Below are 24,091 nucleotides of genomic sequence, written 5' to 3'. Positions count from 1 at the left end.
TTATAAAAGGTCTTAGCTTCTTAGCTTTGTGGAAATTGAAAAGTATTGAAAAATTTCATGATTTATCAGTTTAGATTTATGAGATATCTTTTGGTTAGTTCTATATATATCTATAGTTGGTTAGTCAACTCTTTTGTATGGCAGCTGTTAAGTTAAACCAGAGCACAAAAATCAGCAGCAGAGTATATTTTTGCTGAAGGATATTGTTTCTAGTATATAGCTTAGCTGTAGTATATGTCAAGCGTTGCTCGTAAGTCAGAGTCCAGTGCAGATTTAAATGTAGGTATTTTGTTATCAAGACGGACTCTCAGTTCTTTGTTTGCTTCGTTTGCCAGTCTGTTGCTGAGATGGAGAAAAGTAACCTTTTGGCCGAAGTTTTCATTTATGAAAATATTTTGCTAGGTTGTTCACTTCATTTGTGAGTAATTTTTCTCTTATTTCCACACTGTTATGTTGCCGGCCTAGCGCTCATTCATCCTCATATCCAAACTTTTTTGATTCTGTCTGAGGCATGCAGGAATGTAGTGCTGAAAAGTAATGGAGCCAGCATCGATCCTTAACCTCCATAACCCATAATCACTTCGAAATGTCTACTGTTAAGCATTTCATTTAGCAGATTGGCCATCTGCAGACAAGTTTGCACAAATTTAGAGGTTAGACCTTGTCACCATACATCGTTAGATCAATGAAGGATGTTCTTGGATTGAAGATTATTTCTTCAGTGACTCAATAGAACTGTAGTTTATAATTACTATTTCTTTTTTGATACTTTCTTGATAACCACATCTTTTTGAAGTATGTCACAAGATTTTTGCCCTCCATAATAGTTTGAAAATCAACATAGTAACTACAATGCTAACAAAAAATTCAACTCCCACAATTTAAACCAATTATAAAATAACTCCATACTGCTTTCCATATCTCTCGTGACGAGACCGTTTTTTCTCTGTGCTGTTCATTCGACATTCGCGACGTTGTCAAATCACTTCAATACAGAGGGTAAAAATATAAAAAGTATTCGTCGAGGGGTTTCGCCTGAAAAACTAACAAAACCCTGATTATCGAATGTTTTTTTTTCTTAATTTCACTAGGAAATAAAATTACTCAGATAAATATGTTACATTGGCTGTTTTCGAAACTCACCGACGGAGGACGAGCGGGAATTTAATCAAGTTACGATCTGCTTTTGCCGTCCGCTCCTAAATTAAAATCAGCTACGTGAGCAGATACAATATTGGGCGCAGAACTAACTGAATTTTGAAATGAAGTTTTTTGATCAATTGGGGGAAAAATTTAAAGGCATTTGTTAGGTATTGGTATTTTTATTTAGTAAATAACACATTTCTTAGGCTTCGTAGAAATTTTAACTCAAATAAACACATCCGAAGCCAATTTTGTTTAGCGATAAGTTCTACAAAGACCTCGGCAATATATTTTTGACAATCCATAACATAAGTTTGTTTTTAAATTCGTATTAAAATTAATTTATAGTAATTTAGAAGGCTAGAAAGTAATTTAGAGAAATTTCGTTAATTATTATAGTATATATATATATATATATATATATATATATATATATATATATATATATATATATATATATATATATATATATATATATATATATATATATATATAATTGATTATAATCAGAAATATATACTTTTATGAATGGTTCCCAAAGTACCCGGGAATGACTCAAAATTTACGAGCTGGTAAGATTTATGGTGGTAATGTCCCATGGTGGTTTGCTAACGTCGAAATAGTCGCCTCGAAAATATAATCGCCAAACAAATTGCTTCGTGTCTATATAAAAAGACATCTAACGAACTTAATTAAAAGAACATCAGTACACTTAGAGTTTGCCGTCGACGCGAATAATAGCTCCCCAAACACATCGGGATATATTACACTTAAGACCGTTATTACAGTTTCCAGTCACGTTCGACGGTGACAACTGCCTTATTGCCTTCAGCCAAGGAATCGTATATTCGTAAACACAAAAGTGGCCGGCCTCTTCCTATTACAGAAATCGACAAACTGACCTCTCTGGCCGTTCCGTTCGCCATGCAGTGCCATCAGAAGACGAAAAACGTCATCTTTCTTCGGGGTACATACGTAAGACGGCTCATATCTACAAATAAACACTTATTAAAGGGTCCGTGAAAAATGAAAGCCATAAAAAAACATTAGGACGGATCGCGCTGCGATGTGGGTTTCGTGTCGAAATTTTGCCGTTAATCTTCCTCAAGAATGCGAAGTTTTTTACGGTCGCGTGACTGAGCCTCAAAGAACGACTAGACGGGGATCCCCGATCTCTAAACTCTAATTTTCGCCAACATCTTGTATTCATGTATTATGTGAAAAATTAATACACATTATTCAGACCCCGCTGCGCATCATAAAAAAATAAAATAAACAGAAATTGCGGTCTGCTTTCACAGTTTCAGGGTATGAGGAGCTCATATCATTATCCGCTATGGCTGGGATTTTGCACATATGATTTAAATCGTGTATTTTTAGTTATACAAGATAGTATAACGCCTTTTTTTTGAAATTTCAACCAGATTACACCGTCAATATTTTTGTTGTATCTTAAAAAAATTGCTGAATTAATATTTTGTGAATTTTAATTTGGCACTTTCAACAATTTTCATTCTTTTTGTATCGGTATAAGTAGTTTTCATTTGTAACCGACTTTCAATATGGCGTTAAAATTAAAATAAATAATTCAATAAACAAATATTTTAAAACAAAATTGAAAAAACAATATTTCTATTGTTTGCATTTGCAAAATATAGTAAATTAACTCGTCTATCGCATTTAAAATGAATGAAAATGAAAGCCAAAAACAATTTTTAAGCGTCTGGTGTACCACCCGAACAATACAATTTAAAAAACCGCGGCAATAAGGACGAGATAGCAGATAAAATGAACTTGATATATTACTTCGAAAAAATCGGTAAAACGTGTATTATAAATTAAAGTATAAATTTGGCGTCAAATTTTGCATCAAAAATTTCCTTTCGCCGAGTGTTCGAAGTGTTTTCGGAGCGCGAGCATTGAAGATGCCAAGTGAGATTTTGGCGAAACGTCTGCAGGATTCCAGTCGGAGTTCAACAAGCGAACGGATGATATCCCGGAATATAGTGTCATCATATATATATATATATATATATATATATATATATATATATATATATATATATATATATATATATATATATATATATATATATATATTACTTTTATTTGAGTTTTGACTCTATCGAAGCTTGTCATCCGGGATTTAAAAAAAATAAAAAAAAAGTACAGAAGAAATATTTAATATGTTTTTGTTCTTTATTTTATTTCACTTACTTTAGGTATGTCAATATTCTGCTTTAATACTGACAGTGTAAGTGGAATCTGATTTGCAGTATCCCAATCTTGTTAACGAGGATTAAAATAATTTAACAGGTATGTGAGCAAAAAGATACAGTCGACGTCCTACGTGAACAGTCATAGTTGTCATTGATCGAGAAAATCTAATGTAGAGGCGATCACGTTAATTTTTATGGTATTTAAAAAGAATACCTAGTTTTTTTTTAGATTTTCGTACTTTTATTTTAAGATTTCAAATATAATTAAAGTTTTTGGGGGTATTCAAAGATATATTTATGGGTACTTATATATATTATAGAGTCAATTTAAATTGAATTAAAGTCTGGACCTGTGCTCAACGAGTCGGAAAAGATAACAGATGTCACAAACAAACTTTTATTAATGTTAAATTTTTGGCTTTCATTTGTTCTTCGTATTGCGGTACTAATAAGGGAAAAACGGATTTACGACTGGTCATTATAATAGTGTCTTACCTATTATTTTGCCTTTTCCAAGGATATTTTCTATAGTACCTCGTTCGTTTCGCCCTGAGACCCGGATCTTCCAGCTCTAAGGTCCCTCCGTCACCCACGTCGTCCAATTCTGATCTTACTACTTGATCGTCGTCCTTCTCAATATAGAGCAAGGGACTTGATCCCTCGGGCCATGGCACAAGGAGTAATTTGGTTAAAAACATCCCTACTCTATCTAGTTGTTCTTCGTCTAGAACAATGTCCGGCAAATCTGCGTAATAAAAGCGTATAGAATTGAATTGTTCATATCCGTTGTCATTTAGAACCCACCTTCGACATTTTCCAGACTTTGTTCAGGGATTTCATTGGAATTGGATAGTAGTACGTTGTTCTGTCCAGTTGCTCCTGGCAAACTACGTATTGTGAGAAAAAATATTAAAGCTGAGGTGTAGCCTAACATTCTTGCTCGGTACGAACGCATCTGTAACCAAACATTAGCAGGTTGGTACAAGACTTATTGCTTCCATACTATGTTAGGTTTGATATAAACACATAAAAACCAATTAACAACAAAATAAATTGCGAAATTCTTACTATAATTAACCTTCACCTACTTCAAAGCTACCCCTTATGTTTTATTTTTTATCGAAATACTTTTTTACTCATTATACTTGAAAATTTCCATGGGAATTGCGTTTTCAGTCCGATATTAATTAAACAAAAACCATTTTTTTAGGAACCTGCTTTAATTTATAAAAAGACCTCGTATCCTTTTACCGTCACAGAGATTTTCATGCTGTGCATCATTGATGATGCTTCGGCGTCCTTGGTGTTGAAAACTTCGGAGGAATTGGCACGATTCGCATCGACTTTGAAAATGTCGTTCGAAAGTTATTTGTTTCTGTATAATCAATTTGGCAGAAATTTCATATAGCCCCTCGCAAAAACACCTCGGATCTACATTATTGTAAAAGTTTTATCATATTATAAAATGAAATGGCTTTTAAAGTATATCAATTTTACTCGAAGACTTCAAAAAAGTAACTACGGAAATTAAATTCGCTAATGCGTGGGAATGTCAATTCTAGAAAGGTTTGTCAGATTCAAATATTTTTGATATAGGTCTGTGTGGTTCTTAATTAAATAAATATTAAATATATTATTTTGAAATAATTTCCTACCAAATGAATGTATTTTTTTGAGATATACTTTTTTTGTGGAAATTATGGTTTCGGATGAGTTAAAGGTACCACTTCTCTATGTCCACCTGCAACGAATCTAAATAAATTTATCCGTAGAATATTTTATAAAATTACGCCAACCTGGAAAATTATAAGCTGTCGAGAGTGTCGTACCGCTTGCCCACCTCGAAAGTTAACGAGATTAAATTAACATTGGCAAAACTAAACATTATTCAGATATTTGCATATTTTAAATTCCTAACAAGGGCAGATTATATTGCAAATAAAACTTTTTTGACAAGCAGAATAGTTAACTTGTGACCAAATCGTATTTAATCTTCTTATATATTACTTACATAGTTATTTATTTATCTATTTCAGTGATTTAAAAAAATGAAGTTATTCATAATACCCGTAAATAGGACAGGAACAGAAATATAGCACCTGCAAACTGATTGTGCAGTAGATATCAAAAATTATCGTATATACCTGACCATTTGCTCTGTACCATATAATTCGATAGTATAATGACACACATTATATACCGAGTGATTCATGTTGAAGTTCTCGGGAACTGATGAAGGGAATATGGTTTTCCGATAAGTTTTCCAAATTTGGTTAGTTTTCGGAAACAAAAACACTAATTAATATTATTTTGTTACGACATTACTATGTAAGTGAGCCAAAAAACATTTTTTTTATTTTACCTGTTATAACGGCTACAAATTACATTAGGTGAATGTTAGTAACTTTGCATATACAAATATGTACAGTGTGTACAGTTTATTTCATTTTTTTGGTTTAACGCCGTATCTCCCGTATTGAAATGGTACAAACAGAAATGTCATAGCTATCTTGGATTGTTAGATACAGGGCGATTTTGAAAATTTTGCATTTTTAGACATTCTTGTTTATGCGTGTCACTTATTAAAAAGTTGACAAGTAACTAACTCTTTGTGATAAATTATATAATTAATGTAAAAAAAAATCTGTATTTGCCACGGTCTACTAAAAAAAAAGGTACTTGTGTGTGTATATTTTTGAAAAACTTAGAAAATGCCTACTATTATTTTTGTTTGTAAGTTTTAGTAAGAAACGCTATCCAGACCAGCTACAAAGAGTGTCTAAAAATGCAAAATTTACAAAATTATCCTATATCTTAAAAGCCCAAAACAGCTATTCAATATTGTGCAAGTGCAATTCTTATTTTTTCAAATAAATTATCCTGCTGCCGGTTTGGTTGTGGAGATCTCTGGATATAAATAAAAATATTTTTATTGGGTGTGTATTTAAAAACAAGTTAAATACACCAAGTTTAAAGGGCTAATAAAATAGTGGTTCTGACAATGTAAATCGAGGCGCAGCATTTTATTATCGATGTATTAGTGCGTTTTCTGTTTCGCCATCGCTTTCTGATAATTTTTGTATAATTTTTCCTCATATCATTGGCGGTTTTTGGGAAATCAATTATTTTCTTTATTTGAAAACATAGCTCCAATAAATTGTTTATTACTGCCATGTTTGACCTCGGTGAAAGCTGAAATTTTGACGATAATTTATCAAGCGCACATATAAATATCCGAAAGTATTTTATAATTGTAATTTGAATTGCAGGGTGAATTTTAAGCATATATAAGCCCATATTGTATTTATTTAAAAAACTTTTTTTCTCGTATTATGTCAAGAACTGCCTTTTGGTAGAAATGTGAACGCAAGATAACAAGGAAAGCCCTTTTTGACCACTATGAGTTTATTAAAATGTGTAATAGACAATTATTTTCTCTTGGCCGATTGACTCAACATTTTTGTCTGGATGATTCGAATTCACAATTAAATATATGGAGTGTTCATTTGGATTTGACTTCGGCTATCTACTATTTAGAATATTATTATTGTAGGCGTAATTTGGAAAAGTTCCATGTGGTTTAATTCTCCGTAACTTTTAATGGGGGACTCCCCTGAATAGACTCTATTATATCTAATTCGGAGCGACGAAATTGCATACGTTTAAAGCAACCCAGTGACATTTTTGAACAATAGGGGCTACACATACGGTAGTTAACATAGACGCCATTTTATCAAACTTCCGTAATTTGGATGCAGTAATTGTTTGTACGGTTAACGACAAGTTATCGCGTAGAGTAAATAGATATTCATACGCTAGGCTTATTTCGCTCGTACATTTGGATAAAGTTTTCGTTAAAGGCCTTGCTCCACATAAATCGTATCATGAGTGTCAAATTTTCGATATAAGACAATTACATTTTCTTTACGTATACAGGTATAAAAGTAAGGACAAAACACAAAAGAAAATTGGCCACTAACATATGGCTAAACACGAAGCATTAGAGTACAATTTAAGTGTAAAGCAGACATGTTTCGAATATTCTGTCCCTAATGTCGTACCCTATAAAAATAAATAAATGAGAATTTAGCTAAAACAAAGTTTTAAACACACAGTGAAAAATACTCAAAACAAATAGAATTTTCTCCACAAAAATCGTGATTGGACGAAATTACGATTTTGTGCATTCTCTCAACTCTTTGACTCTTTTCTTGCTCTTCATGTACTTGCTTGTCATTTAATGTCGTCTGTGTCATTCGACCAACACAAATAGGTTTCACTTTATTTACAAATTTTGATTGTATTTTATTCAATAATTTATGTAAATAAACAATATTATTAAAGCCCGAGTTAAGATAGAACTTACTAAACTCTTTTACGGAAAACATCGGTTCCAAAAATTGACAACACCTATTTTTGTGTCTTTGCACGTTGTTGGACGGATGGTGAATGTGTGAGTGAATATATTTTAAATTAACAAGAAGGCACAACACCGCGTCAACTTAATGCACCCGAAGCCTTCCTGCTCAAAAAACTATTCAAGCTATCTATATCTATATTTTTAAATTTTTCACGCTATCTTTAAGTTCTAAAATGTCAACTATTGGCAGAACATAAAACGTTCTTTACATTCGGCATTAACCTTTTTTTTTATCACCTCTGTTTTTAATGATTAAAATAAACATTTATTACATAAGTTATCTCATGAAAATTATATTTAATAGTTTATCTGTGAAATACAAACCCTATTAAATTAAGCATTCTTAGCAAACGTTTCACAATTCCTAGAATAATATATTTTATATTATTTTACTGGTATTGACTTTCCGCACATAATTTAATTATTGAATTGAGATTGAATGTGTTTTTTCTAGCATTAAATATATTTTAATAATAATGATTTTGACATCAAAAATTCAAAATCTCGATTAAACAAATGACTGGTTGGTCAAGAAAGATAAAAAAATCCTGCTCGACTAATTAATAATATTTCAAAATATACCTGGTAATAACAAAACCAAGATATAATGAATGCATATAAAACAATTAAAATATATGTCTGTAAATAAAACTTTTGTATATTATATAGTCTCCCTTCTTATTTCCACTTTGTTTCTACTCTTATATATTTCATTATATGGTTTATGTACTTTATCTTTATTTTTCATTCACCTTTCATCCAATAGAATTAATTTATTCGTAAAACTTAGTGTCCAAAAAATAAGTTGCTACTTACCTTCATTCACAGGACGTCTTCACAAAACATTGAACCGAACTTAAACTAATTCAAGATTTACAGAGTCGCGCGCGAAGTTTCGAAATGTGCTGCTGAAAATTGGCACCCCTTTTTGAAGTCGTCGCAACCGCGCCAGCATCCACAGTGGTATTAAGCTTGGATAAAAATCCTTTATATACAGGGGGAGAGGGTTGGATGCGTCGTCGTGGGTGTTTCTCGAGCGCTTTTCGCTCAGATAGGGACGAGTTGATGCAACAAGTCGCGTTAAAAATCGCTTTTGCTTGTCGCCTGCAGAACGCCCATTACAAAATCAATTATTTTTACTCAACGAATCATTGATAGTTTAAAACACTCGGCGTGTTCGCGTATATGTCGGTATATGTAAAAAAACCCACAAACGCAAACCAAATAGAAATAATTTGTCGCATTTCCAGTATCCATCTAGTTTTAATCAGCCTGGAGGATATTGCCTAAGGTATTATAAATGAGAGGAGCGGATAAATATGCATTTTTTGTGTGTTTTGGTACAAAACGTTGCCAAATAAAGATCATGTCCAGCACTTTTCGACACGCCACGTCTTTATTAGTTTGTTACATTACCATTACACTACAGCTTGTTAAAAGGAAGATATATGTTGTTTGGAATAATAGAAAATTTTAAATTTCATAACTTACGAACATTAAGAACATTATTGGTAATTAATGTTAACAATTTTAAACTATTTATGAAATTTTTCCACACAATTATTTTATAGTAAAAAAAGACATTATGGTTTTTAAGTATAAGATGATTGCTGCTTTTATAAACTCAAGCAAATTATTGCAAGCTAATGTTAACAATCTGAATATATATTTCTTCTCAAATATTTTATTTTTTAGGTCTTTTAAAATTCGTTTTCTAACGAACGTAAACCTAAATTAGCTATTGCTTTTTTTAAAATTTACAGATTCATTCAGATAAAGAATTTATTGCGAATGTGCATTTGGTATGAGTTTTTCAAAGAAACTTTCACGGGTCAGTTTCAGTCAAGCTCTGAGGAAGCCAAGAGGATGATTGGCGAAACGTTAGCAAGTTCGACTCAGCAAAAACCAAAGCAGGTGGTTTGTAGAAGTTTTATAATAAATTTTTATAGTATTATATTATATATTATCTATAACTATATATATAATTTCAAAATAGAACATTTTCTTGAAGAATGAGTAAAAAACAGCGAACAAGCCCGGTCAGTGAAGACTTATGTAAGGCATTCTTTGGAGCCGACATACCACTTAAAAAACTGAGAAACCCCAATTTAAGCTCATTTTTGACAAAATATTTGCAAATTTAATATACCGAACGAGTCAACTGTAAGTATGGGATCAACACTACATTTACAAGCAAACTGTAAATGACATTAAAAAAAAAGGGGGAAAATTATTTTTATCTTGTGGTTGATGAAACAACTCATGGAAGGGAGAAATATTGCACGAGCATTGATTGAAGTATTAGGGGAAGCGAATGAATCCAATGATTATGGCTATTTAATTAGATTCAAACAATTAGAAGAAAAAACAATCATTTAAGTGTAACTAGATTTCTTCAAGAAACATTACCTAACTTTTTTCTTGCCCAACAGTGTTCGGATAGCAATATGCATACTCCTTTTATCGAATGCTGCAAACTCTATAGTAATTATATTTAAAAACTTTTTAAGGAAAATTGTTCAAATACTCAATTCAAATACTAGCTTGGTAAGCCGCTGCTATATTTTCAACAGTAAAAGAAAATGTAATATTTATAAAAACAAATTATTCTTTTGTAGCTATAGCACTAGTGAAATTAGAGACTACTCTGTTTTTTCGACAGATTTAGTGGCTTTAATAAATCAATTTGAGGTAGATTGCAAAAAAGTTTCAGCTACTATCAACGCGGCGGTTATTAAAAAAATTATGTCAGTATTGACAATAACACAGGCTTCAAAATTCTAAACAATATTTCAGAAATTGTTGTAGGCGATTTCACTAGTTTCGAAAGAGAACTGGATTTGTATAAATCAGAAACACATCTAATTCCAAAACAAAAATAATGTCCGATAACTTCTGTAGTTGAGCGAAGTTTTTTAACTTTTAAACATATGTATACAGGAAGAAGGCACAACTTACTCTTGGGAAATTTTGAAAAACATTTAGTTAACAATTTTTTTGTTAAATGAGAACAGTTTGTTAATTTACGAATTGTATGTTGTGCAAGTTGCTATTATGTGAAATTATTTTTATAATCTCAATTTGCTATGTAAGTGTGTGAACGTGTGAATATAAAAAGTTTTATTACTATTTTTTCATTTTTATATATTCAAATAGGTCTGTGGTATACGTAAAAAATTATAGGTCTTCTGAACAACGGGTTTAATTACAAAGAAATAGTTCTGGCTTTATTTAACGTTATTGTTCATGATTTTTGATATATTAAAAATTCTTATTTGCATTTGCAAAATTTGATGCATTGAAATGAGCACTTATTAGAGTTTTTCGTTTGCAGTTTTTCCGCTTCCTAATTATAAATATAAGATGAGAACTAATGGGGAAAGAGCGAAAGCTTAAACTTCAAAACGATTCAATGAAATAATTCTAGCGCTTTTAAGTCACATGATATTTGTTGAACGGGAACAGGAGGACGGGAAATTTCTATTTTATTCGACTCTTATTTTGTTTAGTCGCTTCCCATCAAGCGCTCGCGTAGTATGTGATCTCCAGAGACAATTTTGTACAAGATGAAAGTGAGTCCCACTGCTGAATATGATTTAGCAGCCACTTGTTCCATTATCCATTGAAAAAACTCTCTGCACTCAATGTAATCCGTTTGACTTTTGTAATCATAAATAATAATAGTAATAATAATAATAATCGCTTTATTTCTCGATAAGAAAGTTTACAGGGTAATTTGCGGATACAGAAGAAGGAGAATAAAAAAAATTTAAAACAAAACTTTTTCCGCCACAAGCTAATATGGACGAAAGTTAAATATGCATAATTCCTGGGAATACCAAGGCAGAGTACTTTGCACTTGTTCACAATATAAATAAGTGTAGAAAAGCTAGGATGCACTATTTCGCCTATCGACGAATAGTCACCGCCACATTTAAATACTAAAATTTGTATGAATTTTCTTTGAATTTTTTCAACGGTTTTCTAACATGGGTTCCAAATAAAAGATGCATACTCAAGCATTGGATGCACATATGCACATTATCCCTAAAATATTTGGTATTGGTATTAATGATATTAATAAGATCACTAAATAAGAGTTTGCTATGGAAATTTACTCCAACAACTTTTATCATATTTATCGTATTTATCGTATTCTATATTATAAGGGTGTAGAATAATATTCTTCTTTCTAGTACAGCTTACAACTTTATACTTATCTCTAAGTTTAATTCATTTGCGATGCACCAACTTTGCAGAATATGTATAAGTGGGAACAGTCGTTGACGACAGAAGCAAAGATACTGTCTATGGATGTCAAGTTAAGGTTTAAAAAATACGAAAATATTTCCACACAATACAGAGCTCTCAGCAACACTCCCACGCTTAAATGTGTCTAAAGATCACCAATTCAATCAATTTATCTTCTAGATTCATATCTTGGGTCAGTTTGTAATGCAGATTTATAACACAATTTTACAATTTTAAACAATACTTTTTATCTTCTATTTTTTGCTGAATTATCTCCATATTAAGGGTAATTAAATTGAGTGTTCCTAAAACAATGACTTTTTCCATTTTTCTTGGTTATAACAAATGTTGCTTTCAATTTTTATATTTTATTAAAAGTTAATTAACCTGAAATATCTTAAACAATGAAACCGTGGTCGTCTGTTAATGGAACATCCTTTAGAGACTTTAACCAGGCATCTATTACGCAGAAGCTTTTAGGGGCGTAAAGTTTAATCAAACGAAGCCTAATGTATTTGAAGCAATTTTCAACTAATTTAACCTCTTCGTAACGACAAGTTGTTGATGGTTTGAGATATCATTATAAACTTTATAGTTTTGGCAAACAAATCTCATGAAATATATTTTCAAGGAAAATTAAATAAAATGCTTGAAATGATAATTCCATTTCAAAAATTGTGTTTTTATTAGATTAAATTAGATGGATTAGATTTACAAACAAAAAATTCGCTCTTAAACAATACTAAAAACACTGTTATCTTGAAACCTAGAATTTGAACTCAGAAGCTGCAAAATAATTATCAACAATTTGTTTTCGTTACTTTGGGTAGAGTGCAAGAAGAAAACCTGTATTTTCAGAAGTATTTTTCGACCTTTGGCCAATATCCCCAAATCAAAAGACTGCATATTTTTTCAGTTCTGACTTCACACTAACCATTGTTTTAATTAGTCATCACTCTGGAAAAGTGTAGAAAGTAAACATCAGCTGGACCTGAAAACTGCAAAGCTGTAATGTAAATAACAATTGAATTTCAACGTACTTTTTGGAACTTAACTTCCAATGTAAATTAGGACAAATGTAGTATTGGTCGGTTTTTGCAAAAGTTGTCCAAACATAAACAAATTCGAGATTTTTCAACATTTTTATTATTTTCTTCCACCTTTTTTATTTGTTACTGGAATTATACAGATCCATTATTACAGTATAAAATATAAAATAATTAGATACATGCACCAAGCAAAGCGTTTTTAGAAACGATGCCTAGACTTGAGGCCATCGTTAAGGGCCCAGCATTTTACACTACATTTAATGCTTCTAACGTTATCCTATTAAGTGTGCACCCGTAATGGAGTATACTGTAATGCGTAAAATAGCAACGTGACCACTTTTTGGTGGCCTCTGCACACATGCGATAAGCGCCGTCTGGCAGTGGTTGACCTCCCTACTTTCCAAGCGCATCAAGTAATATCCACTAAGAGCGCGTCACTTTGTGGTTCTTTAGACTATGATAACATATTTAACGAACATGTAAATGTCTAAGTGAATGGTGTTATAGCTATTACATGATTGTAGAATATTATATTCTGTTTCCCTCATGGTACGAGATACAACCAAATTATCAGGTAGTTATTTCTGTAGTTCATATGTATTTATCTTTATTAATTTTACGAGTAGTATCTCTAAACCAAAATTTCTATGTTACAATGTACCAGTCACAACAAATTTTTAATAAACTGTAATCTGTCTCCATCTATTATAAGAAAATATTTATAATATCTGGAATCAGGAGATACTTGACAAAGGATGTACATTGTATCCTAGTTGTTTACTGCTAGTCGATGTTGATTATAACCGAACTCGCTTCTAAAAGTAAATACGTTATTTTCTGCAAGGTGAAATTAAATGTTACTCGCTTGAAACCATAATTACATCTGATCTATTTGCTCTACTAAAATGGTGGAATTTTTTATTATCGTTTCTTTCGTATATTCTATATGTTAGATGTTTTATGGTTAATGTTAGTTTACATCGCAAAAATTAATTAATTGAGAATATTATTAGAGCTAATATTTTATAAAAAATACATAATTATTTTGCACTATACTTATGTATCAACATAATATGTGCAGTTATAGAGGGTAATCTTCCCACTGAAATCTCTGGGGAGGATTGTTTATAAACCGCAAAACAAGTAATCCCGGAATTGGCCTGTTTTGAAGAAGTTATTTAATTTTTTTCGGGAAAAGCGATAAAAAAGTTTAAATTAGGTTGTGTGTGTGTAAACAAATACTCAAAAGTTTGAATAATTAAAGCAAAATGAAGATTACGCTCTGAATGAAAACGCAGATTTCCTGTCTTAGTATGCTAATATTTAAGCACGACACACAGACAATGCTATTTTCTTCAGTCTGAGTCCATCGGATTCATATTAGCGATTCATATTCGGCAATATCATATATAGTATACTATATAGTATTTTGTTTTTTCAGTTTGGATCATATATGTAAAAAAAAATCAGTGATTCGATCTAGTTAGGTATGTTGTCTACATCAACATTACCAACTATGCCACCGTTTATAATCCCTATTAAATAAATATTTACACATTGAACTCCTTATTTAGATTGTAAAAAATGTTTTTTTCAAGAAGTGTTCTTAAACATTAAGCGCATCTATTCATCGAAATCCTACGGTGCAAAGCTCTGAAACAATTAATTAGTAAGTAAGTATATCAAAATAAATGTGCAGCTTTTTGTTCTTGTACTAAAATTTGGAGGGGTCAACCAGCCATTTTCACCTACCATACGGCTCTGATAGTATCCAGAAACCTTTATTCAGCGTAATCTAGTAGCATGTAGAGTGACTCACACTTCTTGTCAATTATAAAAAACATATTTTTTAAAATAAAATACCCTGTAGCCACATTTTAATTTAAGGGGATTGAGTTAAATGCTAATATTCTGAGCTGGAAATTCTGGGGTATATGTATTTTCAAATACTAATGAATTAGCCTGTATATCGTTTTACCCAATATATTGTACTAGTTTTTTGTTGTTAAAAAAAGTTATAAAACGTCAATTTCAGTTTTGGAAATAATGTCTACTGGATAATTTTAATTACTGTAGCAACAAAATTTCTATTTATTTTAGTTGTAGTAAATGTTATTAAAAATGCAAGAGGCCTTATCAGACCATTTTTTAGAATATCAAGTTTTGGATTAGTCCTGATTCGAAAAGAGCAATAAAAAGAAAAAAAATGTGCAGACAGGAAACCTTGAAATACACAGATATCTCTTTTAAACGGTTTTACAAATCATTATTTAAATTAATTTTATCTTTTTTGTATATGAGTCCAATCTAGGAAGTTCAAAATAATACAATCGCCTGCAATTAACAATCACAGGTCGCAACGCACAAAAATTCATTGCTAATTGGATGCATCAAAATAATTTTTGCGCCGTGACGTTTTGACGCATCCACATACGGCGTATTAAATTTAATTATTAGATTTAATTAAAACTAAAATAATTAATTAATGACGGAAATACATGTTTTTATTGCTTAATTAGATAAATACATTTTTATGCTGTGGAAAAATTGCTAATATTATTTGGCTTATGATCCACTAAATGAGTCGGAAATGTCGTCCGGCATTTTGTTGTTTTCGTCTAAACTTTTGAGAATGCCGATGATGTCGTCTGCGAGAGCATACATTTCTTCCACCGTCTGAAAAATTACAAGTTACATATTATAACCGCTAAGGCAACGATTGCACGAATTAAATTGATGTTGTGGGGTGTCACATGAAGCGTACGATGGCAATCAAAAAGATGCGATAAATTAAAAAGTGGAAAAATGCGATTTCAATGTGCCTAACGAGTCGTTAAAATTTCAAATTGAATCTATAAATCAAACAACAGGTTGGACGTTAGTTCAAATCGATGCTGTGGAAGCGATACAATTCCGAAAAGTCATATAAATAACGCAAGATGTAATTGCGATGCTCTTAAATGAACGCCAATTACTATCGCCCACGCAACATCAAACGTGAATTAAAATTCTGTGGATGCGTGATCATCTAAATTATATATTATAAATATTGAAAAGTTTATATTTCGAAACGGTAGGCTACTCTACCGAAGCGCGTATGGATAGAATGTTTTTACGTTTATAATTTCTCCATACCAAAAAGTTCACTTTCTGAGTGAAAGGCTAATTCTCAATAAGTATAACTTTCTGTTTTGAACATTAGCTCTTATTCAATAATTTTGATAAAGTTCGTCGAATAACTATTAAACTGGGGTGGAAAGGGAACTAGTTTTAGTTATATTTATAGTGATGTCATGTGTAATCGGTGAAATTTTTTTAGTTACTTTGGAAACTTTAATTTCCGTGGCGAATCTTTAGTTACGAATCTTTAATCGATCTCACGATCTGCTCGCTGCACAGGGGATGTAGAAGTGATTAATCACTACTACTTACGATGTTGATGATTTTGTAATGGCTGTTCAGCCTTCGGTTCAAACTATTAATTTGGAAATGTTTGTTAATTTCGTTAATAGTTTTACGCTTTTTAGTGTATGTGTGTGTGTTTGTGTGTTACCATCGTCATATTCTCACAATGAAGAAATTCCACAGCATAAGCTAAAATTGGTGGCATAATGTTTAAAAATTTAAAGAGCTTGAATTTAGACGTCATGTTATAATTTGAAATCAACAGCCTGGTGCATTATTTAAATCAAACCGAAAACAAAGAACTGTGCGAATTACCCGCTGTGAGCTTTAACTAGAAAACTTTCCTAATTATATAGCTACTTCCTACCATATTTTGTTTTTAATATACAGACGGCTTAATTTTAAGTTTTCATTATTATATACAAAAAGTTTACTCGAAGAACCCCTCGCTTAAACGCTAGTGAAAAATTAATGGCTAAGTCGAAAAAATTTTCCTGGGATAACGTGGGAGAAGTACACATTTGAATCACTCCACATTTAAACGCTATCCGTATGCAAGGTTTGGCACTGAGCTGTTCGTTAGAAGTGTTCGTAATTACAAAAAAAAATGGATTCGTTTTCATTGTAGAACATTTTCATTTCTTTCATTTTCCGATTTCTGATAATATTTAGCTTCCTTCATATTTGCAACAGTTTTCTTGTAATATTTGTTTCATATTTGAATCACAACTTGATTTTCGTAATAAAATGAATAATGAACAAACAACACAATTAGATTGTTAAATTGCAAAAGAAATGTTAGGTTCTGAGTGAACTAACCAATGAAAAATGCAAAAAATGAAATCACGACAATAATTGTCCACCCCTTTGCAGTGGGTTTTGATTTAGATTAGTTTAGATAATGCTTATCTAGTTTGTACAGGCCTTGAGCACACTATATCTTTTATAACCTGATGAAAACCCAACGTTCAAGAGCAATGTTTCATTTAAAATGGAAAATCTCGACAATATTTAAAAATGAAAGAGCATATTAAGTAACTAACCACGAAAATTTATAACAATACTGTAGTGCACAATACTACTTCCCTAGCATCATATGATTTAGCCGGATATTTCGCCATTACTTTTCTATCCGAGAGAACAAATCATTACATTTAAAGGTTTTATGTACTGTCTTAAACATAATCGTATAATTTCATTTTATCTAATTTCATTTTTCACATTTATAGCCAGTTATTTTTTCACTAATATCGTAACTCATTGGGCATTATTCGGTTTAAACAATGTGCGCATATTTTGAATAGACCGTTTCCTCTTGCAGAAAGCAAAGTCAATCATAATCGCGGGTTATTATGTGACCCATAAAAATCATATGCAATTGACAGATGCTCTCGAAAATCGCTTTTTGTACAGTTAATCGTTTTCATTATCGCGGATTTCTCGACGTTCGAAATGAAAAGGAGTTTGATGCAAAAACCAGTCGATTTATGGAACTGTCGGAATGGAAGACTATTAAAATTTCAGCAGCATTTCCTCGACAAAAATGCGTATTGCTCTGTATTACAACTTTTCCTGACAAATTTGCTGGGTAGAAAATTGAAATAGAATTGATGTTGACTTCCAAAGTTAAAGGCTGTAGTAAATGTATTATAGCTGTAGATATTATATGGCTATAACATAATATAATGGCCGTAATTATCGTTCTAAACAGCGACCATTATACATTCTACTCGTTTTTTATTTTGAATAAAAAAATTGTCAACAAAAAATACTACACTATTCTGAAAACATTGGAATTGGCGAACTATCAGCGGCCATGTTGATTGTTGAACATCATATGGTTTTATTGGTAGAATGTCCCTTCTAAACATTTTCTGATGTTGGCCTCAAATGTGCCATTATTATGAGTGATATGCTGATATACCACAAGGCCCCATACATCAAATAGTTATAACAATGTTCCCAAAAATTAAGTATTCTTGATAATTCGGCGATGGCGCTATTGAATTTATTTTCCCAATGGGTACTTTGGGATGGTGCGATACCTCGAAAAAATAATCTGCATAATATTAGCAATTGATGTTATAGTTATAACTTATTATTTTAAACAAAAATTTATTCTTGAAACAATTTTAAATTCAAGTTTTTCAGATCAGATAGATTACCAACCATATCATTATCCACTATCTTCAACTATTCTCAGAATTCAATTGCAGATGTAATACTTACCTTAATCGATCAATTATAAAATAAAAATGGCACATATGACTTGAGAAATGTTATGGATGCGTTTTTTCATTTTTGTGTGTGTCTCATATAAAGTCTCCTATCCTTTTATTTCGAAAGGTTTACGAAAAAACTTAAATATAAAATTTAAGGGAATTTTACATTATGGGTATTATTCTCTTCCTGGTTAGTCTAAATTTGCAAATAACGAACAAAACAAATAAAACAAAACAATCCTTGCTTATATATTTAAAAATATGGAGTTTAATTAAATCTTAGTCAATAACACTTAATACATGTAACTGGATTTAGAACGAAATTATCTTGCTGCGGCTATATTGGGTGGAAAAAAAATATACAATTTTCTTGCATAAACTAACCGTGTGTAAATCTGGTGCCCAATAAAGGAGTAGACTATAATTTTGAAGTTTCGAATTTGTGAAATACAGATAATGATAAATACCGTAAAGAAAAATATTCAGGACAGTTTTTTATCGTCAGCAGAAAAGGCAAAAAACCTCTGTAGGCGTTTTTCCGATATTTCCCGAATGCTGTCCTTCCACTCTCTACACATTAAATTTTATATAACGTCATTACAGAAACACCGCACAAATAATATGATATGATAAAACATGAAACTTACCAAAATGGCTCCAAAAAAAAAATAATGGGAAGACATTTTATTATTAACATTACCTCACAGGAGAGAAGTTTTTTCACCAGGTTGTTCTCGTACTTCGCTTTGTCAAACTCCTCCATCGCCATCATATAACCTAACTGAAGATCCTCTTCTTCGCTGCTTTCTATATGTTTTTCTACCGGCTGGCATAATTTATCACCATCTTGACCGAAAACGTGGCCCATTTCTATCGACAACCCGGTCGGTGGATCCGGAGTATCGTCCCAATAGAGATACTTCGGAATTTTAATTTTATACATTTTTATCTGGAAAGCAGTAAAAGTTTAAGTTTTGCGGGTTGGATATATAATGTTGTCTTTCGTAATATACTGTCTGACATAGAAATTGCAAAACCCAGTAGTTGGAATGAATATTAATAACAATGGGTTATATATTCAAATAAACTTATTGAAAGGAATTCTTAAAGATTCAATAGTGAGTTGCGCCTCCTTGTAAGTTTCGACACTGTGTAACTCATCATGGCACACGGAGACAAGGCGGCCCACTCAAGCTTTTTATTATTTTTTGTGGCTTTTAATCAAGTCGATATATTTTTGAGTAACTTTGTTTTTTGTATTTTATAACATTTTCGAAAGCTCTGGCTCTAAGCTAAGCTAAAATCCAATATACGGTTATATAAGCTTGTCGTAGGAATTTTCTAGTAACTGTGGGGGTATATCGTCTGGCACGTGCTGAAGGTGCTTCCAACTCTTTTAGTACCCCAATTCATAACGCTCCAAGTAAGTGACGTTGGTGGCTCTTCCACAATGATGTTCCAGAACCGTACTTCGGTATTTCGTGCATACAAATGCTAAAACCTTGAGGATTTGTGTCGAGCTTCATCGGTGAGATTCCTCGATTATTGTCACATACTGTGGCATACGGTGTTTTAGTCATCTCGAGCGTTAATGTTACGGCTCCACTTTTGGTAGCAACCGGCAAATGAGTCCGAGTCTCTGATCCATTTGAATTTGGCGGATGTTCATCATCAACGATTATTATGTCATCGACCACAATCTCAACTGCTTCGTCGCTGGACATCGCACACTGAGTCTCGAAAAACAATGGAATAACTGTAAGTTGGTAATTATAATAATGAAAATAACTCCAAAGCTTCGACGGCTAACAAAGCATAATTATATAAACATAATTATATAAACAAAGAAAATTATGGTACACATGCTGAACAGAATGGTTCCTTCCGCCTTACACCTGGCGGGTCTTAAACTCATTCGGAAGACAAAACCATAAAAAGTATACCACCATCGTGAGCCAAACGTAAACGTGATTTGTCACGGACTGCGATCTTTTTCCCCACTCCTGATTCCAGGTATTCCAGACATAGTTAGTTGTTTATGTCTATTGGTTAATAGCAATACATAGACATACCATCCTACCTCGTTAAACTAATTTGTGCTAACTTACTTTTTTGTGCACATGAAAAAAACAAAACAAAAATGTTGTCCCCCATTTCATGCAGGAACTTAACCGATAAAACAGTCTAAATATTGCTAATCATATACTGGGTTTTGCAATTTCTATGGCACACAGTGTATTATTAACCTTGGCTCTCCGTTCCGCAATCAGTCTGTTGCAATAGTTTTCAATAAGCATTATGGGGTGGCGAGCCATTTCAGGCGGTGCTTGATCCAGTGGAATTTTCCCAATTAACACCAGATTTTTCACTCTTTCCATTTCTTCTTCCTAAATAATAACGAAACATAATATGAGCTAAGAAATAGCTTTTCGAATCATTATGACGTTAACAAATTAAACATTTATTAATTCTACCTAAGAAATATAAAATTTAATTTAATTTAATTTAAACTATAAAATTCTTTCATTGGTTCGGGATTGAGGATTTTAATGCACTCCGATGTCTCTTTAAAAAAAAATATTAGTTTTGGCAGAACGTCAGTGTTCTTTTTTTGTTGTATTGTATTGTATAAGTTGTGGTGTATCGATTTTCTTGCACAGGATCAACTTGTCAATTTCATTTTAATCGAAACAAATGGAAATTGATTAATTAATTTTTTGTGTTCGTAAACATATAAATAACATTTTAAGGAATACCAAACATAGAAGGACTTAAACCAACTCATTTAAAAAATAGATGCCTAGAGTTTTTGAGTATTTTTAAAGGTTTTATTGATTTTTCAGTGAACATATTTTTTTAAATATGAAAATCCAAAAATGAACAATGTACTGAGTTTTTGGCTTCTGTATATACACAAAATACATAAAGTTTTGATTAAGTGCATCTAATAATAATATGTTGAAATATTGAGTTGGTTCAACAATGATTTCTTGGATAGTGATCAGAAATCGGTGAGTTGTTTAGATAAATCACAGCCCACTAAAAATAAAAATGATTTCCCACGGAAAATTACTTCGATAGGTTATATAAAAATCTAAATTTGCAGGTATGTATAAACTATTTATAATTTAAAAATGCATATCTTTGATAAAATACGAATAACTTAATTTTATGTGATCGGTTGAAATTGGCCAGAAACTGCAGTGCCTTGTTTATTTATCACCATGTAAAATTGGCCTTTGTTTATAAAAACCCCTGTTTTTGTTTTTTCAATCCTTTTAAAGAGATTTCTTTCGACATAAAATACATTTGAAAGAATGTACAATTAGTTCCAGTCAGATATCCTGTTGAGTATAGGTATTTGAGGTTTGTGTTAATTCTATCTATTTGAATCTTTATTATGATGACGTATTGTAAAATTAAAACTGATAATATTAGGAAAACTTTCAGACAGAAATATGTCCATTTCAATTATTTACTTAGATCAATTATCTTCGGAACATGAAATACCCGCCTTGCTTTGTTCTCGATGTTTACTGCATATTAACATTGACAGAAAAATTTTATCTCGCAATATAATTTATTGTTTAATGCGAAAAGAAAATGTCTGAAGGACAAAGTGGCACGTGGAGCTTTTAACCCACTTAGATAAGCCTTAAATTCTCTTTTGCTTTCTTATTCTTGTTTTGAATCTTCGTCTGATTGGATTCAAATCTGATTTTTTTGTAACGTATAAATTATATTACTCGGAAAGTCCCTTATTCGAGTTTAAAATAGCTTTGAGATGTTTTTAAATGGAAATTCATGTTATTATCTTTTGGGTCTGTCGGGTGATCAGATATTTCTGGGAAATCCGAATTTATAAAACCAAAACACGTTATGCATTCGAAAATCTTTAGCTATAGGTATTTCCATATCTTTTTATTCATTTCCGTAGGAAAATTTTACAGGTTTTACAGGTTACCTCTTTTGGAGAGAGAAAATTGGTGTTTTTTAAATTTATTTAATCTCATTTATTGCGAGAGAATATATTTTAAACCAATAATTAACTAGAAATTTTTGGTACTAACACTTACAAAAAAATGTTAATGTTTGAGTGACAAATATGCGCTTATTAACTTGCTTACTTCCGAAAACTTTATTATTGTCACCCTTGCTTGGTGTAACTTTTGAAAAAAAAATCATTAAAAAAATAAAAACAGGTATCGGGACACGTGGGGTGGAAAGCCATCTTAAACATTCTTTTGCCAATATTGTTAAAAATTTGGCAATTTTATTTGTAATAGCATTAGTAGCTCATTTAATCCTAAGATGATTAGAATGGTGTTTCTCAAAATTATTCCAAATATGAAATCTACGTTGCTGAGTATTTTTGGGGGCTAATTTTTTTATATCAGGGAACTAACAATAATTTTTTTATGTGTTTTGAAAACTGAAGTGTGCGAGTGTTATTTTTTGTACAATGCTTTATTTGTGGAGTATAATTAGATTTTAAATTTTACGTATTTATGAAATTTTTGATAATTTGTTTATATTTAGTAAATTTGCATATATTTAGTGTCATATATATTTTCTATTAGAGCTAATATATAATACCTAATTAATAAACATAATATAATATTTAATATTTATACTTTTAGAACACTTCAAAATTGTAAATTAAAAGGCACCTATAAAATTCATTGAAAAAAGTGGTCACTCTGCATATAACTGTATAGAATATTCTATAAAACACAACTTATTTGGAAACTATTGGTGTGCCTCTGAGGTCTACTCTGCAGTGGGGAACCCATGCACAAGACTAGGATTGCATTTTGTTGTTACGGGAAACAATTGAAACATATTACCTCTCTGACTTTTATCCGTTTGTCCATCGAGTCCTCGTAGTCTTCAAGGATACGCTGCTGAAGCCGCTGCATATATACACGGTCCGTCAGATTGACATAGTTAGTACCCATTAACTTCTCGAGCCGTGATCTCACTTGAGGAATATTGAAGCTGAAAAATAGAGATAACGATAACGAATAAAGCCGGAGAAAGTGGAATAACATGTGCGTCGTTAAAGGTCCCGCCAAGTTTTTCAAGTCAAGCCACGAGAAAAGAGATCGGCCGAGTAACTCGAAAATATTTTCCGGTTGCATGTGGGTGAGCGCCAAGTGGTTCACACGAGATGCGTGTTCAACACAATATTGTCGTATTATTCGGGAAACGATGGAGTTTTCCTTTGCTGACAGTCATTATAATTTTAGATATCGTTATTGGAAAAATGCTCGGTGAACCCAATTTTTGTTGAAGTTTTCCTGAATATGCCCAGGCAGTAATTCAAATAAATTTTGAACATAAATTGTGGAAAGTTTTGTTTAGTCGAAAATTCTGTATTAC

General features: G+C 31.7%; 2 protein-coding genes across 2 annotated transcripts in view; both read right to left on the bottom strand.

The window, feature by feature from the left end:
• Positions 1-1,682: 1,682 nt before the first annotated feature.
• LOC132697238 (uncharacterized) lies at positions 1,683-8,730 on the bottom strand. The gene is made up of 4 exons (XM_060662576.1): positions 8,599-8,730; positions 4,167-4,317; positions 3,858-4,107; positions 1,683-2,134 (listed from the first exon to the last, which is right to left on the bottom strand). Exons 1-4 carry the CDS (start codon positions 8,602-8,604, stop codon positions 1,972-1,974), a joined length of 570 nt encoding a protein of 189 aa, XP_060518559.1. The 5' UTR covers positions 8,605-8,730; the 3' UTR covers positions 1,683-1,971.
• Positions 8,731-15,575: 6,845 nt separating this feature from the next.
• The window catches only part of LOC132696944 (uncharacterized), a 16,049-nt gene continuing 7,533 nt past the window's right edge, over positions 15,576-24,091 (bottom strand). Inside the window, exons 2-5 of the mRNA XM_060662102.1 lie at positions 23,557-23,707; positions 20,956-21,096; positions 19,410-19,658; positions 15,576-15,758 (exon numbers count right to left, since the gene is read on the bottom strand). Coding sequence (XP_060518085.1) covers positions 15,648-15,758; positions 19,410-19,658; positions 20,956-21,096; positions 23,557-23,707 — 652 coding nt within the window. The 3' untranslated portion in view covers positions 15,576-15,647. The remainder of the gene's footprint in view (positions 15,759-19,409; positions 19,659-20,955; positions 21,097-23,556; positions 23,708-24,091) is intronic.

The sequence above is a fragment of the Cylas formicarius genome, unplaced genomic scaffold (genome assembly GCF_029955315.1).
Source record: "Cylas formicarius isolate icCylForm1 unplaced genomic scaffold, icCylForm1.1 PGA_scaffold_1__22_contigs__length_36826433, whole genome shotgun sequence".
Classification (NCBI taxonomy): domain Eukaryota; kingdom Metazoa; phylum Arthropoda; class Insecta; order Coleoptera; family Brentidae; genus Cylas; species Cylas formicarius.
This window is presented reverse-complemented; position numbering and strand designations above follow the sequence as displayed.

Excerpts from the sequence above, each read along its gene's own strand:
- LOC132697238 (XM_060662576.1), bottom strand. Across the intron at positions 4,108-4,166 it reads AAGTCTGGAAAATGTCGAAG|ATTTGCCGGACATTGTTCTA; the intron begins GTGGGTTCTAAA and ends TTTATTACGCAG. Across the intron at positions 2,135-3,857 it reads TGGAAAAGGCAAAATAATAG|ATATGAGCCGTCTTACGTAT; the intron begins GTAAGACACTAT and ends GTTTATTTGTAG.